This window comes from Hyperolius riggenbachi, chromosome 11 (assembly GCF_040937935.1).
Source record: "Hyperolius riggenbachi isolate aHypRig1 chromosome 11, aHypRig1.pri, whole genome shotgun sequence".
NCBI classification, from domain to species: domain Eukaryota; kingdom Metazoa; phylum Chordata; class Amphibia; order Anura; family Hyperoliidae; genus Hyperolius; species Hyperolius riggenbachi.
In genome coordinates, this window is record NC_090656.1 from 227,495,686 (window position 1) to 227,513,814 (window position 18,129).

The 18,129-nt window shown below is 48.3% G+C and overlaps 1 protein-coding gene across 1 annotated transcript in view; it reads right to left on the minus strand.

Annotated features, from left to right (window-relative positions):
* Positions 1 to 18,129, minus strand: part of LOC137537962 (receptor-type tyrosine-protein phosphatase beta-like) — a 557,484-nt gene that overhangs the window by 271,873 nt on the left and 267,482 nt on the right. Inside the window, exon 11 of the mRNA XM_068259886.1 lies at positions 7,009 to 7,263. Coding sequence (XP_068115987.1) covers positions 7,009 to 7,263 — 255 coding nt within the window. The remainder of the gene's footprint in view (positions 1 to 7,008; positions 7,264 to 18,129) is intronic.

Below are 18,129 nucleotides of genomic sequence, written 5' to 3' on the forward strand. Positions count from 1 at the left end.
TGGTCCCCCAGATGCCCACCCCCCCTCCCAGGAGAAATGAGTATAGAGGTACTTGTACCCCTTACCCTTTTTCCTTTAACAGTTAAAAGTAAATAAACACACAAACACATAGAAAAAGTATTTTAATTGAACAAAAAACATAACCACGAAAAAAGTCCTTTAATATTCTTAATTAACCATTAATACTTACCTGTCCCTTTAAAAGCCAGTTCCCATGCAATATCCTCGGAAATATACTAATCAGTTACAATGTAACAAAGTTGTTACAATGTAACAACTTTGTTACTTTGTAACTCCACCGCACCCGACATCACTCGCCGCTCACCCGCCGGCCGCCGCATACGCTAAGTCCCCGCCGGCTCCCGCCGTCCACTCCGCCCACACCTGTCACCCATATACATGCTGGCACCCGTGGGTGCCAGCATGTATATAGGTGACATGTGGGAGAGGCGGGGAGGACAGCGGGAGCCGGCAGGACTTAGCGTCCTGCACACCCGACAGAGCTCTGAGCTATATAGCTCAGAGCTCTCTAAAGCATCTTTGTATTTGGGCTCCAAGGAGCCCCATTGGTCCTTAGGATTGGTCCCGCCGGCTCTCGCTGCCCTCCCCGCCTCTCCCACATGTCACCTATATATACATGCTGGCACCCATGGGTGCCAGCATGTATATGGGTGACAGGTGTGGGCGGAGTGGACGGCGGGAGCCGGCGGGGACTTAGCGTTAGTGTATACGGCGGCCGGCGGGTGAGCGGCGAGTGACGTCGGGTGCGGTGGAGTTACAAAGTAACAAAGTTGTTACATTGTAACAACTTTGTTACATTGTAACTGATTAGTATATTTCCGAGGATATTGCGTGGGAACTGGCTTTTAAAGGGACAGGTAAGTATTAATGGTTAATTAAGAATATTAAAGGACTTTTTTGTTCAATTAAAATACTTTTTCTGTGTCTGTGTGTTTATTTACTTCTAACTCTTAAAGGAAATGGGTAAGGGGTACAAGTACCTCTATACTCATTTCTCCTGGGAGGGGGGGTGGGCATCTGGGGGACCCCTTTTTAAAGGGGACTCCCAGATGCCACCATGAACCCCCCCCCCCAGGAAATCGCGGCCTCCACCTCCACCGCCCATCGGAGGTGGAGAAGAGCCCCTTGTCCTTGGATTGGACAAGGGCTCGGAGGGGGAGGGGAAAGCTTGGCTGCCCCTCCCCTTCCGAGACTCCCCAATCCATGGACCATGCGGGCTGGTATAGTCAGGGTGCGGAGCCCCACGCGGCCGGTGCTCCGCATTCTGGCTATCCCAGTCTGCATGGGGGACAAGGGGTTAAAGAGGTCTGGGAGGGGGGACCCCACATCGTTTTTTTTTAATATTTCCCACACTCAGAACGAAGTAAGTAAAACTCTTCCCACTTGGGGGAATCTATGAAAATAAAACACTATTGTTACCTGTGCAAAAAAACCCGGACATTTTCCGCATTTAAAAGACATTTTTGCCCTTGAAACTTAAAAATCAATTTTCTCAAAAACTATAAGGTCTTTTTGAAAAAAAATGTTTCCTCTTATTCCTACTGATCCCCTTAATATACCCTGTGAATTTGGTGTTCCTAAATTTTAAGCAAGCTTTGCTATTAACCGTTAAAGTCGGCGGGTTTTTAAATGTATATATTTTTCCTTTGAAACTTTAACATCGATTTTCTCAAAAACTATAAGGTCTTTTTGAAAAAAAATTTTTTCCTCTTATTCCTTCTGATCTCCTTAATATATTCTCCAAATTTGAGGCTCTAAGCAATTAAGGGGGCTTTGCTATTAACCCTTAAAGTCGGTGGCTACCTAACATTGATCCATGTGTCAACTTTTCCGCTTGGCAGCATGACCTTACGCATTAATTGCTAGTAGGAATTTACGCGTAAGCCAATAACGTAACAACCTGAATTACGGTATTCTTACGCGTAATTGCGTAAGGGCTATGCGTAATTACAGACATGTACCGTAAATGAATGTCTACGCCGTAAGCGTAATTCCATAATGCGTAATAGCGTAAAATTACGCGTAATGATCCGTAAGCGTAGTTTTTTCCATTACGCCCAGCACTGACTTAAACATCAGTGCAATCCAAATGTGATGCATTTTTGTGCAGTGGAAAAACGTATACCTAATTGGAGAGGGTGTAATAGGGTCAGAGAGCTTTCAAAGAAAGAGACTAGGTGGATTTTCAATTTAGATACATTTAGCCCAATTGGTCTCGATGTTGATTTAGATATCAACTGTTTTATTACTAATAGTTGAGTTTGTATTATGGATTCCCATCCGATCGATTAAAATTATGCAGATTCAAAATTGTGGTGGTCAATTTTGGTTGTTGCGATCGCTGTCGGCACGGACCGGCCATATGTATATATTTTTTTTTTCCCATAATCCGTTGGAGTATACAACTCCATTGGATTTTTTTTGGGGGGGTTTATACATATTTTTATGACATTGGGGCGACTGGTGCAATTTTGATTGTTATATGAATGGTGGTGTGTTGCGCACTGCCTCCTGTGTGTTGGCGCTGCACATATATCCACTAGGAATATCTATCGAATGAGATCCATATAGGAGTTTGTAATGCGATACCTACTGCTGCTCTAAATTAAAAGTATGTTTTAATAGTGTGTACCATTTAATTACAATGGCCTCATGTTATCTTTCCCGTCCCCCATGGGTAAGCGCTGACATAAGGGCTCACAGAGGACCTTATTTTAATAATAGGCGGGTTTTCAGAGAGGGGCGGGTAAGTGAGGAGGGAATATAACCTCCGGTCTCCCTTTGTGACGTATGCCCCTGATGAATCATTCTATATGACGAAATGCATAGGGCGGAGCTACGTCACATGACCAGCAGATTCAGGAAGTCACAGGACGCGAGGATCTGAGGCTGAGCGTGTGTGTGAGCGGCTACCCGGGACTGCAATCTACACATGTTAATATGTGCTTATGACTACCTACGCTTGTGAGTGTAAATCTTCTTTTTACAATTTTAATATTAAGTGATTTTACGCTATATGGCGCTCTCTGAGTTTTAGATCGTTTATGCATTGGAGTGATCCCTGCCTTCCCCTACTTATGCCATATATCCATACCTCCGGATTGTTTGGAGGATAATCGGGTGAGTGCGGGCGCATTGGGGGGAGTGTGTCCCGGCACGAGGTGGTGTGGGTTTCTCACTCTGGAATGGTGAAGGGAAAATATTGCAGTAACTGGATTACGCTGTGTCCCCTTCTTTCTTGTTGTTTTTATGAGGTGTTGGCTGACCAATGAGGAGATAAAGTGACCGAATCCCCGGGACATTCAGCTGGACGCATTTAAAGCTGCTGGATGGTGATTTGTGTGAACTGAACTCTCATTGCAATAAGCGTTTTTTGAACAATTTACAGTATTGTTTATTGCAGTGCGCTCCACGTTTCAAAATTCTGGTTTCCATTCTGTGTATTTTGAATATGATTAGGATTACAACTAATGTTTTTTTTACCATTAAATTTATACTGTATATGTATTTTTCCGATAACATGTTATTGATAGTTTCTACTAAATGTCACACAGAAACACGTTTAAACATAAACTATGTCTCTCTAAAAATGAATTTTACACAAAGTGATAATTTAAAGGGACTCCGAGCTCACCCAAAAAAAGAAAGTTGTACTCACCAGGGGCTTTCTCCAGTCAAGTGCTGGTCGGGAGGTCCCACGCCGGCGTCCTGGCTCCTCTCCTTCTTCCCGCTCCGGAATGGCTGACAGGCCGCAGCCCGGGCGACACTCGGCAGAGTGTCAAGCTGCTCCTTCCGCGTATGACGCGGCTGACGTCACACGCCGTCCGCCTCGCGTCATCACGGCGGCTGGCGTGAAAGTACTGCGCATGCGCGATTAAAGCGCGCATGCGCAGTACTTTCACACCGGCCGCCGTGATGACGCGAGGCGGCCGGCGTGTGATGTAATCCGCGTCATATGCGGAAGAAGCAGCCCGACACTCGGGAGAGTGTCGCCCGGGCTGCGGCCTGCCAGCCATTCCGGATCGGGGAGAAGGAGAGGAGCCAGGACGCCGGCGTGGGACCTCCCGACCAGCACTGGGCTGGAGAAAGCCCCTGGTGAGTACAACTTTCTTTTTTTGGGTGAGCTCGGAGTCCCTTTAAAACAAAATTTATATCTAAACCGATATCTCAGCCTGGTACGACCGAAGGATTTTTGGGACCTGCAAGCCAGTGAGGGTTGCTGGGGTGATATAACTGAGGGGTGCTTGGTGATATTGTGTGAGTGGAATCACCTGTACTTGGTGGGCTCTCTAGCTGAGGGGGTTTGGGGGCTGTCATTGTAAATTGTAACCTGCACTGGGCAGGGAGGGGGGGGGGGGAACTGACTGAGGTGGTCTGGTTGGTAATACCACCCCAGGCCCACCTCAGCTAGAGATCCCCTGCCTAGTGCAGATTACAATTGTCTTGGCAGCTTCATAAACACCTTCAACCACAAGTAATGGGTGGAGGCTCTTTGTCTGAGAGGGTTTAAGGGCCTGAAAGTGCCGCATGGAGGGGGAGACTTACTGGCTAAAGGGGTTTGGGCACCTCCCAGACTAGTGCCACTGTAACCTGCAATGGATGCAGGTATCTCTGATTTAGGAGTCTCAGGTGGTATTGTAAGTGGCATCACCATCTGTAGTTGGGAGGGGAGCGTATTTTTGACATTCGATCTGGGAGCAATTTGACCTAGAAACTGTGCTGTATAGCTCTCCAAGGGCGCTAATGTCCTGTTACATTATGTCTGCCTAGAATGGTTCTTTCCATGGCACTGAGGGTGGGACTAATGATATGGTAATTTTACAGGGGAGGTCCTGGGGTGGAGCCAGGGCTAGATTTATAGCTCAGGAGCCTATAAGCACATAAACTCTGGTGCCTTAAACCCTGCCCCTTAACACAGGCCACACCCTTCACATCACTCCTTTTTTTATTTAATGAAACCACATAAGGGGCTTGATTCACAAAAGTGTGATAACTGCTATCACTGCTATCACAGCAGTTATCACGCGATGTGCGGCTCGCAGTGCTTATCACGCGAACAGTGTTAGTTCACGTGATAAGCGAAGGTTATCGCATGATCACGTACACGTTTCACGTAAGAAGTGCACGTGATCGAGCAATAACCTTCGCTTATCACATGAACTAACGGCAGAGCGCGTGATAACTCCTGTGATAGCAGTTATCACGCAGATCAAACAAATTACAATGACATTATTTTATAAATAGTTTCTAATCCCAGGCAGGTCGTAATAAGTAGATCTTAGTGATAGGAACCTGATGGTGGTCAATAAGTTTGCAGATTGAAAGTGGACCAATCAAAATTGACTGAAATGGCATTTGATAGGTCCAACTTCGATCTGTTGTTAGAGGAGAGGTAGCCCCTCACATAGGTAGCCAGATGTGACCATTAGGTAGCCCCCCATACAGGTAGCCAGATGTGCCGCAATATACAGTAGCCCCTCATATAGGTAGCCAGATGTGACCATTAGGTAGCCCGCCATATATGCAGCCAGATGTGCCGCAATATACGGTAGTTCCCTCATATAGGTAGCCAGATGTGCCCCATTGTTATGTATCCCCCCATATAGGTATCCAGATGTGGCCCCATCATTAGGTAACCCATCCAATATAGGTTGCCACATGTGCCCCATTATTAGGTAGCCCCTCATATAGGTAGTTAGGTGTTTCCCATTATTAGGTAGCCCCCATTTAGGTAGCCAGATGTGCCCTATTAGGTAGCCCCAATATAGGTAGCCAGATATGTACCATTATAACGTAGCCTCCATATAAGTTGCCAGATGTGCCCCATTATTAGGTAGCCCCTCATAAAGGTATTCAGATATGTCCCATAATAAATTAGCCCCCCATATACATTGCCAGATGTTCCTCATTATTAGGTCGCCCCCATATAGGTAGCCAGGTGTTTCCCATTATTAGGTAGCCCTTATTTAGGTAGCCAGATGTGCCCCATTAGTTAACCCCCATATAGGTAGCCAGATTGTCTCCCGTTGTTGGGTAGCCCCTCAGGTAGCTAGATATTCCCTATTATTAGGTAGCCAATTGTGCCCATTATTAGGTAGCCCCCCATATAGGTAGCCAGATGTGCCCAATTATTATGTAACCCCCCATATAGGCAGCCAGATGTCTCCCATTATTAGTTATCCCAACCTTTATAGGTAGCGAGATGTGTCCCATTATTAGGTATATATCTGGCTACCCATATAGGTAGCCAGATGTGTCTCATTATAAGGTAGTCCCCAGTATTGAGCAGTTCCCTCCCGTATTCTTTTCCAATTTGGCAGCCATGCATAAGCGGTGGGCAGCTTGCCCAAAGTGCTGCCTTCACTCCCTTCCTCCATTCATCCCAGTGGCGGCGGCTCCCTCTGCAGCAGTGAGCAGCACTTATGAGAAGATGCTAACCGGCTCCATGCATTCCAGCACTGACATCACTCTTCAGCAGCGCCCCGACACCCTCTCCATAGTTACAGCGCATCACTCTGCGTGTGACCCGCTGGCACATCACAGATGCTGCTGTAACTATGGAGAGGGTGCCGGGGCGCTGCTGAAGAGTGATGTCAGTGCTGGAATACATGGAGCAGGTTAGCATCTTCTCATACACTCCGCTAGCCGCTGCAGAGAGTATGGGTGCTGGTATGAATGGAGGGAGGGAGAGAAGGGGGCACTTTGGGTGGCCAGTGAGCTGCCTGTCACAAATGGGACGTCTGTAGGCATGAGCCTACATTGCTTAATGGAAAATCCGGCCCAGGGTGGAGCCAATGATAGAGGACTTGTTTAGATTTTAGATTACTGGAAACAAGATTAGCAAGTAACTTCCATTTTTTCCCCCAACTAATCTAAGTGGTTTTATTACTATTATAACCATGTTATGGTATGTGGTTATGACAGACAGAATTTATGCTTAGCTGATTCCAGTATTTGCTGTTGGTGGAGACATTTCTCCGTACTCACATGTGGCTTCCGATGCTGTAGTAATAGCACTGCTGCAGCTTCCGCTGTTTGTCTGGACAGTGATGGTGTAATTTCTGCCCGGCAACAAGGATGTGAAGGTCACTTGTGTGGATGTGACCTGTATTGTATTATTTACATCTCCCGTCACACTGACATTATAAGAAGACACATTTCCTGCTGGTGTCGTCCAGTTCACTGCCAGAGAATTCACTGACTGGTTATTCCTCACTGTGACAGCAGGAGTCTGTGCAGGGACTGAAGAGACAGCAGTCACAACATGTTCAGTAGCATCATTATGTGCAGGAACTGAACAGACAGCAGTCACAACATGTTCAGTAACATCATTATGTGCAGGGACTGGAGAGACAGCAGCTACAACATGTTCAGGGACATCATTATGCACTTATGTTCATAAAATAATATAAAAATATGAAAGCAACACTTTCGGTTTTGCTCCCATTTCGCATGAGCTGAACTCTCAAATATTGCAAAGATCTGTACACAATTCCTGGAAGCTGAAAACATCCCATTTCTTGCATGGCCAGCATACTCACTGGACACCCACTGAGCATGTTTGGGATGCTCTGGATTGGCCCATACGACAGCCAGCCCCGGGCTGCCTATGAGGCGGGGTGAAGCAGGTTCCTCAGCCGGCGGAAGTGGGGGGTGGCGCCCGCCTGGCTGTGGATGGGGGGGTGCTGAACTGGAGGGAATAGTAGTCAGAAAAGGGGGCAGCAGGCACAGCGGCGGGGAAGGAGGTCCGACTGTGCCCCCCTTCCTGAATGCTACCCCCTCCAGGCTACCTATACTGGGGGCAATTACACTACCTACGGGGGGGGGGGGGGGGGGGATCCCCACAAGTTTGCCTCAGGGGGCAAAAAGTCTAGAAGTGGCCATGACGATAGCATGTTTCAGTTCCTGCCAATATTCAGCAACTTCACACAGCTATTGAAGAAGAGGAGGAGTGGACCAACATTCCACAGGCCACAATCAACATCCTGCTCAACTCTATGCTACGGAGATGTGTTGCACTCCGTGAGGCAAATGGTGGCCATTCAGTATATTCACTCAATTTACCCTTATGCTACATAGATTTGGTAAAATTGGATGAAAAAGATTGGATCATTAGTGGTCACCTTAAAGGGGAACTGAAGAAAGAGGTATATGGAGACTGTCATGTTTATTTCCTTTTAATCAATACCAGTTGCCTGGCAGGCCTGCTGGTCTATTTCTCTGCAGTAGTATCTGATTAAAACCAGAAACAAGCATGCAGCTAGTCTTGTCAGATCAGACTTATAAGTCTGAATCACTGAAACACCTGATCTGTTGCATGCTTGTTCAGGGGCTATGGCTAATAGTATTAGAGGCAGAGGATCAGCAGGGCTGCCAGGCAACTGGTATTGTCTAAAAGGAAATAAACATGACAGCCTCCATATACCTCTCTCTTCAGTTCCCCTTTAATGGTGCCTATACACGATACAATAAAAATGTTCGATTTTCCCGTTTATTCAATCTAAATGATTAAATCGAATAAAAGTGATAAATATTTTTTTCTTCGATCAAGAAATTCGAACGATTATCCCGTTTTTTATTTTTGTTTTTTTTTTAAATCTGATCGGACATGCTGGAAAAATCTTTATATTCGATATAACGGAATAATCGAACTAATTTATCTAATCGAATAATAATAAAAATTTGTACCATGTATGGGCACCTTAACACAGATTTATGGTGCCCATACACGGTACAATTTTTTCATCCAATCTTACCATTTCTATGTGGTATAAGGGTAAATTAAGTGAATATACTGAAAGGATAATTTAGGCAGTTCCCTTATATTACATAGAAATGGTAAGATTGGATGAAAATAAATTGTACCATGTATGGGCACCATTAGACAGATTTGTGAACAATATTAGAAAATGTTTCAGATCCTTGAGTTCAGCTCATGCAAAATGGGTGCAAAACTAAAAGTGTAGTAAGGGATACAGATCCCTTACTACCTGGGAAGATATGTTCTTCTCATGTCCCCCCTCCCCCCTGCACACCTAGGTGGAACCACAAACAGCCAATCAGATTTCAGCCATTGATGTAAATGGGATCATTTAGAAGGCTTGCCATTCTCACAGTAATAAAACTATTGTCCCCAACCTTGGCACAGTTGGTCACTTCATGACCGAGGGGAAAAATTCAGGAAAAGTGGGCACAGCACTTACCTGGGGCTTCTATCAGCCCCCTGCAGCGGTAATGTCCCCCGCCATCCTCTCTCGATGCGTCTTTCCCCACCGCCGACACCAGGTACTATTCGTCTGACAACAGACGAATACTGCGCGCTCCCATTCGCGTCATCGGGCGCAGTAAAGAGTTTTCTTGTACTGTGCCTTCGCAGTAAGCTCTGATGACGCGTGCGGAAGTGAGAGCTCAGTCGCGCAGCCGCAGTGTATTCACTCGCGTGATTACACAGGGACCGGCGGCGGGGAACGGCGCATCAGGAGAGGACGGCGCGGGACATTGACACTGCAGGGAAGTGTCAGCTTGTTTTACTTTTTAAGCTACACAGAACTCCTTTAAGTAATATTGTTAGATCTAACACTATCACCCTGTGGCTTCCATCACTGAATATAATTTGCCATTGGAAGCCACAGGGAGATGTACAGTGACACCTGGGGGCCGTGGGAGCTATTGTCACACCCCTGCATATACCTAGCTGTTGTGTTGAGTGAACCCATCTCACTGCATATAACTACCTTTTGTGTTCAGTGAGCCCACCTCACTGCATCAACCTACCTTTTGTGTTTAGTGAACCCAACTCACTGCATATACCTAGCTGTTGTGTTGAGTGAACCCACCTTACTGCATAGAACTACCTTTTGTGTTCAGTGAACCCACCTCACTGCATAGAACTACCTTTTGTGTTCAGTGAACCCACCTCACTGCATAGAACTACCTTTTGTGTTCAGTGAACCCACCTCACTGCATAGAACTACCTTTTGTGTTCAGTGAACTCACCTCACTGCATAGAACTACCTTTTGTGTACAGTGAACCCACCTCACTGCATAGAACTACCTTTTGTGTTCAGTGAACTCACCTCACTGCATAGAACTACCTTTTGTGTTCAGTGAACCCACCTCACTGCATAGAACTACCTTTTGTGTTCAGTGAACTCACCTCACTGCATAGAACTACCTTTTGTGTTCAGTGAACTCACCTCACTGCATAGAACTACCTTTTGTGTTCAGTGAACCCACCTCACTGCATATAACTACCTTTTGTGTTCAGTGAACCCACCTCACTGCATATAACTACGTTTTGTGTTCAGTGAACCCACCTCATTGCATATAACTACCTTTTGTGTTCAGTGAACCCACCTCACTGCATATAACTACCTTTTGTGTTTAGTGAACCCACCTCACTGCATATAACTACATTTTGTCTTCAGTGAACCCACCTCACTGCATATAACTACCTTTTGTGTTCAGTGAACCCACCTCACTGCATCTACCTACATTTTGTGTTCAGTGAACCCACCTCACTGCATATAACTACCTTTTGTCTTCAGTGAACCCACCTCACTGCATCTACCTACCTTTTGTGTTCAGTGAACCCACCTCACTGCATATACCCTAGCTGTTGTGTTCAGTGAACCCACCTCACTGCATATAACTACCTTTTGTGTTCAGTCAACCCACCTCACTGCATATAACTACCTTTTGTGTTCAGTGAACGCACCTCACTGCATATACCTAGCATCCCCCCGAGACGGAGAAAATGGACAAACCAGGTAGAGGAAGAGGCAGACCCAGAGGAAGGCCACCTAGCACCGGCAGGTCTGTGCGAGGTCGTGTTGATGTGATTTTGTGCGGCCCTGGCCCAAAGTACAGTGCTCAGAAGAAGGCATGTGCCATCACTTCCCAAGATTGTCAGGACGTGCTTGTGTGGAAATCACTGATTCACAGCCAATACTGCTACAACAAGATGAAGGCGCGAAGCAAGTTACACCACCTCATACGTCTGAGTTAGGTGGCGATAGTATGGACGTAACGTGTGAGGAGGGGGATGATGAAGTACCTGGTGTTGGTGCAGTTTTGGAGGTGTCTGAGGAAAGCGAAGCTGGGCAGGAGGATTATGATGACGATTATACGGATGCCACGTATGTTCCCAATAGAGGAGATGACCAGGGGGACAGTTCAGAGGGGGAGTCAGAGAGGAGTAGGAGGAGACGAGTCCCTGAAAGAAGCAGAGGGAGCTCGTCCTCAGAAACAGCTGGGGGCAGTGTCCAGCGCCATGTATCGGCAGCTATGGACAGCCAGCCAACATGCCCTTCAACGTCAGCTGCTGATGCCACCATAGTGCCATCACCTCAGGGGGGCTCAGCGGTTTGGAAATTTTTTAACGTGTGTGCCTCAGATCGGAGCAAAGCCATCTGTTGTCTCTGCCTCCAAAAACTGAGCCGTGGAAAGCCCAACACTCACGTAATGACAAGTGCCTTACGAAGGCACCTGGAGAAAAGGCACAAACAGCAAGAATACCTGAAGAAAAGCAGCACCCAAAAGACAAGCCTCCTCTTCCTCCTTCACGTGCATCATCTTCAGCCGTTTTCTCCCTTGCACCTTCACAGCCACCCTCCTCCACACCGCCTCTGCCCTTGAGCGGTTCCTGCTCCTCTGCCCACAACAGCCAGGTGTCCGTGAAGGAAGTCTTTGAGCGGAAGAAGCCAATTTCTGCCAGTCACCCTCTTGCCTGGCGTCTGACAGCTGGCGTGGCGGAACTATTAGCTCGCCAGCTATTACCATACAAGCTGGTGGAGTCTGAGGCTTTCCGTAAATTTGTGGCCATTGGGACACCGCAGTGGAAGATACCAGGCCGCAATTATTTTTCAAAAAAGGCCATACCCAAACTGTACCGTGCAGTTCCGAGGCAAGTGGTGTCATCTCTGGCGAAGAGCGTTGGGTCAAGGGTCCACCTGACCGCGGATGCCTGGTCTGCCAAGCACGGGCAGGGCAGCTACATTATGTACACAGCCCATTGGGTCAACCTGGTGACCGATGGCAAGCAGGGAGTACGTGGCTGCGTGGCGGACCAACTTGTGACACCTCCACGGCTTGCAGGCAGGCCTCCTGCCACCTCCTCTCCTTCTCCTCCTGCTACATTGTCTTCACTGTCATCCTCCTCTTCCTCGGCTGAGTGGCAGTTCAACTCTAGTGGTGCTGCCATCTCCTCCTCTCCAGCTACACAGCCCCATCTCCCCAGAGCCTATGCTGCATGCCAGGTACGACGGTGTCACGCAATTTTAAACATGTCTTGCCTCAAAGCGGAGAGTCACACTGGAGCAGCTCTCCTGGCTGCTCTTAACAAAGACATGGAGCAATGGATGACCCCGCAACAGCTGGAGATCGGCAACGTGGTGTGTGACAACGGCAGCAATCTCCTTTCCACTTTGAATTTGGGAAAGCTGACACATGTACCCTGCATGGCACATGTGCGGAATCTGGTTGTTCAAAGATTTGTGTCAAAATACCCAGGCTTAGAGGACGTCCTGAAGCAGGCCAGGAAGTTGTGTGGGCATTTCAGGCGGTCTAACATGGCCATGACACGCTTTGCGGACATTCAGCGTAGAAACAACTTGCCGGTGAGACGCTTGATATGCGATAGCCTGACTCGCTGGAATTCGACCCTGCTCATGTTCTCTCGCCTGCTAGACCAGGAGAAATCCGTCACCCAGTACTTGTACAATTACAGTAGAAAGACACAATCTGGGAAGATGGGGATGTTGTGGCCCAACAACTGGACACTGATGCAAGATGCATGCAGGATCATGCGGCTGTTCGAGGAGGTGACCAACCTGGTAAATCGCTCTGAAGGCACCATCAGCGACTTGATCCCCTACGTTTACTTCCTGGAGTGTGCCGTGTGTAGAGTGGTGGATGAAGCTGTGGAGGAGCATGAAGAACAGTTACACCAGTAGGAGTCGTGGGAGCAATTTTCATCCGAACCAGATGTTTCCTCAACACCTGCAGCAGCACAGAGGGGGGAGGAGGAGGAAGAAGAGGAGTCGTGTGGGGAAGAAGAGGAGTCAGACTCGGATGATGAGGAAGGTGTTTCTGTGGAGGAGGAAGAGGCGGCGGCAGAAGAACAACCGCAGCAGCCGGCACAGGGGGCTTGTGCTGCTCCACGCTCCCGTGGTATTGTTTGTGGCTGGGGGGAGGAAGAGGACTTACGTGACGTCACTCAGGAAGGGCAAGAGGAGATGGATAGTACGTCTGGATCCGAATTTGTGCAGATGGCCTCTTTCATGTTGTCCAGCCTGTTGAGGGGCCCCCGTATCAAAAAACTCAAGGGGAATGACCTGTACTGGGTGGCCACGCTACTAGACCCTCGGTACAGGCACAAAGTGGCGGACCTGTTACCAACTCAACAGAAGGCGGAAAGGATGCAACACTTGCAGAACAAGCTGGCAATGATGCTTTACAATGCATTTAGGGTGATGTCACACCACAACGCAAAGGTACCACTGCCAGTAATCCTCCTCCCAAGTCCACGCATGCAAGGACAGGACGCTCCAGCGATCTCATGGTGATGTCGGACATGTGGACATTCTTTAATCCAACGCCTCGCCGTAGCCCTTCCGGACCCACCCTCCACCAACGCCTGGACCGGCAGGTAGCCGACTACCTGGCCTTAACTGTTGATATAGAAACTGCGAGCAGCGACGATGAACCCTTGAACAACTGGGTGCGCAGGCTTGACCTATGGCCAGAGCTGTCCCAATTTGCCATCCAACTTCTCTCTTGCCCTGCCGCAAGCGTCCTGTCAGAAAGGACCTTCAGTGCAGCAGGAGGCATTGTCATTGAGAAGAGAAATCGCCTAAGTCACAAAAGTGTTCAGTACCTCACCTTTATCAAAATGAATGAGGCATGGATCCCGGAGGGCTACTGCCCGCCCGAAGACTAAGTCAGTCCCTACACACAGCATCTCTGCCTGAAGGCCAATTGCCTTCTTCGTCACCATCAACAGGGTCCAGGACTCTAGGCGGATTCCTGAATTTTTAAGGCCGCTGCTAGCAGCGGCCGCTATACTAATTTTTCTGGTGCATGTAAATGCCTGCCTAATTTTTCTGGCTGCACTGCGGGCGGCTGCAACAACAAAACAAAAGGCATGTACATGTGCCCATTACCCTTCATGATCATTACCTTGCCGCGGTGAAGGGGCTTGCGTATCACAATGAAGCAATGACCGCCGGCTATATGAGTGTCTCGGGTGGGGGTGGCACACCAAAGATAATAAGGTCGTTGCTTCATTGTGGTGAGACCAAAATTGATCAGCTGGAAAGTCACTGTTGTTCTATCATTGAGCTACCACAGCCCGGCGACCATATGGGCTGGAAAACTGCCACGGCCTGCACTCTCGCCACGGTGCGCACCAGTCCAGCACGGCCGTCACTACGCAAACAGCTGTTTGCGGTGCGTTACACAGTGAGTTTGGGGTGTCAGTGTGAAGCAGAACTCTAATTAATCTCCCTGATTGATGTATACACATGCAAGATGTTTGAAAGCACTTTAGGCCTTCCAATTCAATGTGATTTCTGCCCTTAAAACGCTGCTTTGCGTCAAATCCAGATTTTTCCCCAGGGCTTTTGGCATGTATGCCACTCCGCCATGCCCCCCTCCAGGTGTTAGACCCCTTGAAACATCTTTTCCATCACTTTTGTGGCCAGCATGAGTGTTTCCAGTTTTCAAAGTTAGCCTCCCCATTGAAGTCTATAGCGGTTCGCGAAAGTTTGCGCAAACCGAACCTTTCGCGAAAGTTCACGAACGGGGTTCGCGAACCGAAAATCCTCATTCTCTGATTGGCTTATTCATTCTGAGTCTTCTGATTGGCTTAAAATAGTTGAATATTGGTGTAGCTGAATTTCTGTGGAAATGTCCGCAATTTCCACCGAAATCAGTTTACCACACCCTATTTTCTGTGTATCAAATTCCGATGCGGAAATGCGATTTCCGATCAGAAATATGGAAATTTCGAGACAAAATGAGCATCCCAAGTAATGAGAATTTGTGTAACTCCCGTAACTGTTGTTAACCACTTGCCGACCGCCCACAGCCGATGGGAGGCGGACAAAGTGGACGCCTTAATACGCCTGTCGGCGGCGGGTCCTTAAGGCGTGACCGGCCAGCGATCACGTCACTAATGACGGGGTTTGAAATAAACCGATCAGCCAATCAAAATGTATAATACACTTTGTTTACATGACAAAGTGTATTATACAGGCTGCCTCCTCCTCCTCCGCACTCTTCGTCGCACGGATCGTCCGAGGAGGAGGCAGCCCTGTAAGTGAGAGCACACAACAGTTTTTTTCACCCACAGACCCCCCGATCGCCCACCCCAGCCCTCAGGACCCCCCTGACCACCCCAGCACAGCTGTATTTGCACCCAAGCACGCCCTAATAAACCCATCAATCACCCCCTGACACTATCTGCTGACGCTATAATTTAGCTTAGGTCCCTAACTGCCCCCTAGGGTCCCTTGATCACCCCCCCCCCCTACCCTCAGATCCCCCCAGACCCCCCCCCCCCCCCCCGACCACCCCCCTGTATACTATTGTATACATTTGCCTTACCCACTGATCACCTGTCTATCACCTGTCTGTCACCTGTCTATCACCCCTTGTCACCACCACCCATCAGAACAGACCCTAAACTGTACCTTGGGGGCACCTGATCACCCACCCAGACCCTCAGATTACTCTCAGACCCCCCCCCCCCTCCTCCTGATAACCTCCCCAGTGCATTGTTTACATCTATTCTCCCCTGTAATCACTCACTGATCTCCCATCGGTCACCCCCTGTGTCTGCCACCCATCAGATCAGGACCCAGTCTGCCCCTTGCGGGCACCTAATCAACCCCCCACACCTTCAGATCGCCCTCAGACCCCCCCCCCCCCCCCCCCCAAATCACCTTCCCAGTGCATTGTATTTGATTGTGCTGTAATTGTATTTGATTGTGCTGTAACTGTATTTGATTGTGCTGACATCATAATTGATTGTGCTGTAATTGTATTTGATTGTCCCGTAATTGTATTTGATTGTCCCGTGATCAGCTTTGATTGTCCCGTGATCGGCTGTGATTGGCCTGTGATTGTCCCGTGATTGGCCTGTGATTGTCCCATGATTGGCCTGTGATTGTCCCGTGATTGGGCTGTGATTGCCTTGTGATTGTCTGTGATTGCCCTGTGATTGGCTTTGATTGTCCCGCGATTGCCCTGTGATTGGCTTTGATTGTCCTGTGATTGCCCTGTGATTGGCCCGTGATTGACTTTGATTGGCCCGTGATTGGCTTTGATTATCCCGTGATTGGCCTGTGATTGGCTTTGATTGTCCCGTGATTGGCTTTCATTGTCCTGCTATTGCCCTGTGATTGGCTTTGATTGTCCTGTGATTGTTTCTGATTGCCTCTGATTCCCGACTCGCCACCACCCCCGTCACTATCCTAGTGATCTAAAAACAGTGATCAGTGAAAACTGTCACTTTTTTAGTATCACTAGTGTTAGCAGTTAGGCCAGTTAGCTAGGCCCCTTTGTTAGTGTCAGTTAGTGCTCAGCCCACTGCACCACAGTCACTAATTAGCGTCATCACTGTCGCTAATCAACATTGTTACTATATAGTATCTGTAAGTGATCATTACTGAACGCAGTCAGATCTATTAGGGTCACTAGGATCCACTAAAAAATGCAGTGTTTGCCCGATCAGGTCTGATCGTTCACCTGCACTTGCGTTCAGCCCACCCCACCGCAGTGACAGAATTTTTTTTTTCTGATCACTGCAAAAACCACTGTACACTAGCTGTGCACTGTAAACATCAGTTTTGATTTTTTTTTTAATCAAAACTCAGTGATCACAGCTTTCTTCCGCTCAAATACTCCCTTTCGCTAGGTAGGTGCTCTTTTTCCTGGGTAGTCTCAGAGGAATACCCCCTAAATTTAGCAGTCCACCATGGCAAGAAAGGGGTATTCCGATGATGAGGTGTTCAGGTACATGGCCCAGTCGGATAAGGACGATTGGGACGAACCATTCGACGAATCATCTGGGTCAGAGTTTGAACCTGAATTGAGCAGTGGCTCACTGACCGATAGCGATGACAAGGTTGACGTCCCGGCTAGAGCCAGGCGTAACACACCCCGTGTCGTTGGACCGCAGGTAGCGCAGGATCAGCCTCAAGGGCAGCAGAGTGGTGCTCGTGCTGGTCTGGATTTCATGGTGGGGCAGGCACCATCAGCACAGCATCTCCTGGACCTGGAACCAGTACTTCCGTACACCCTGGTGAAGTGGCGAGCACCAGCATGGAAGTTGAAACTGGTTCGGTGGCACGTGCAGTAACACCCCAGTCGCAGCCATCAAGGAGACGGGCCCGTACTACCCCTAGTTTACCAGAGGTGCTGGCAAATCCAAATTGGCAATCCCCTAATACCGCTGCACCCGTACTGCCCCCTTTCACCGTCCAGTCTGGAGTCCAGGTGGAGACAGATAATCTAGGATCGCCCCTAGACTTTTTTTTATCTGTTCATCACCCAGGATCTTTTAGGCCTAGTCGTGGCAGAGACCAACCATAAAGCCACACAATTTCTAACCGCCAATCCGAATGTCCCCCTTGCCCAGCCATTTCGGTGGAAACCAGTCCAAGTTTCCGAAATTAAATTTTTGTGGGGCCTTCTCTTACACATGGGACTAATCAAACAAAATGTGTTGCGGTCTTATTGGTCTACGGACCCATCACAACATGTTCCCTTGTACTCTGCTGCCATGTCCAGGACACGATTTGAGAACATCCTGCGCTTCCTGCACTTCAATGATGACGAAACCTGTCATCAACGTGACCACCCCGCTTTTGACCGGCTCCACAAAATTCAGCCCCTCATAGACCACCTGTCATCAAAATTTGCAGATGCTTATACCCCTGAACAGCAAATCTGCGTAGACGAGTCCCTCATACATTTTACCGGGCGCCTTGGCATCAAACAGTACATCCCAAGCAAGCGCGCCCGGTATGGGGTGAAACTGTATAAGCTCTGTGAAAGGGCCACAGGCTATACATCTTATTTTAGGGTCTATGAGGGAAAAAACTC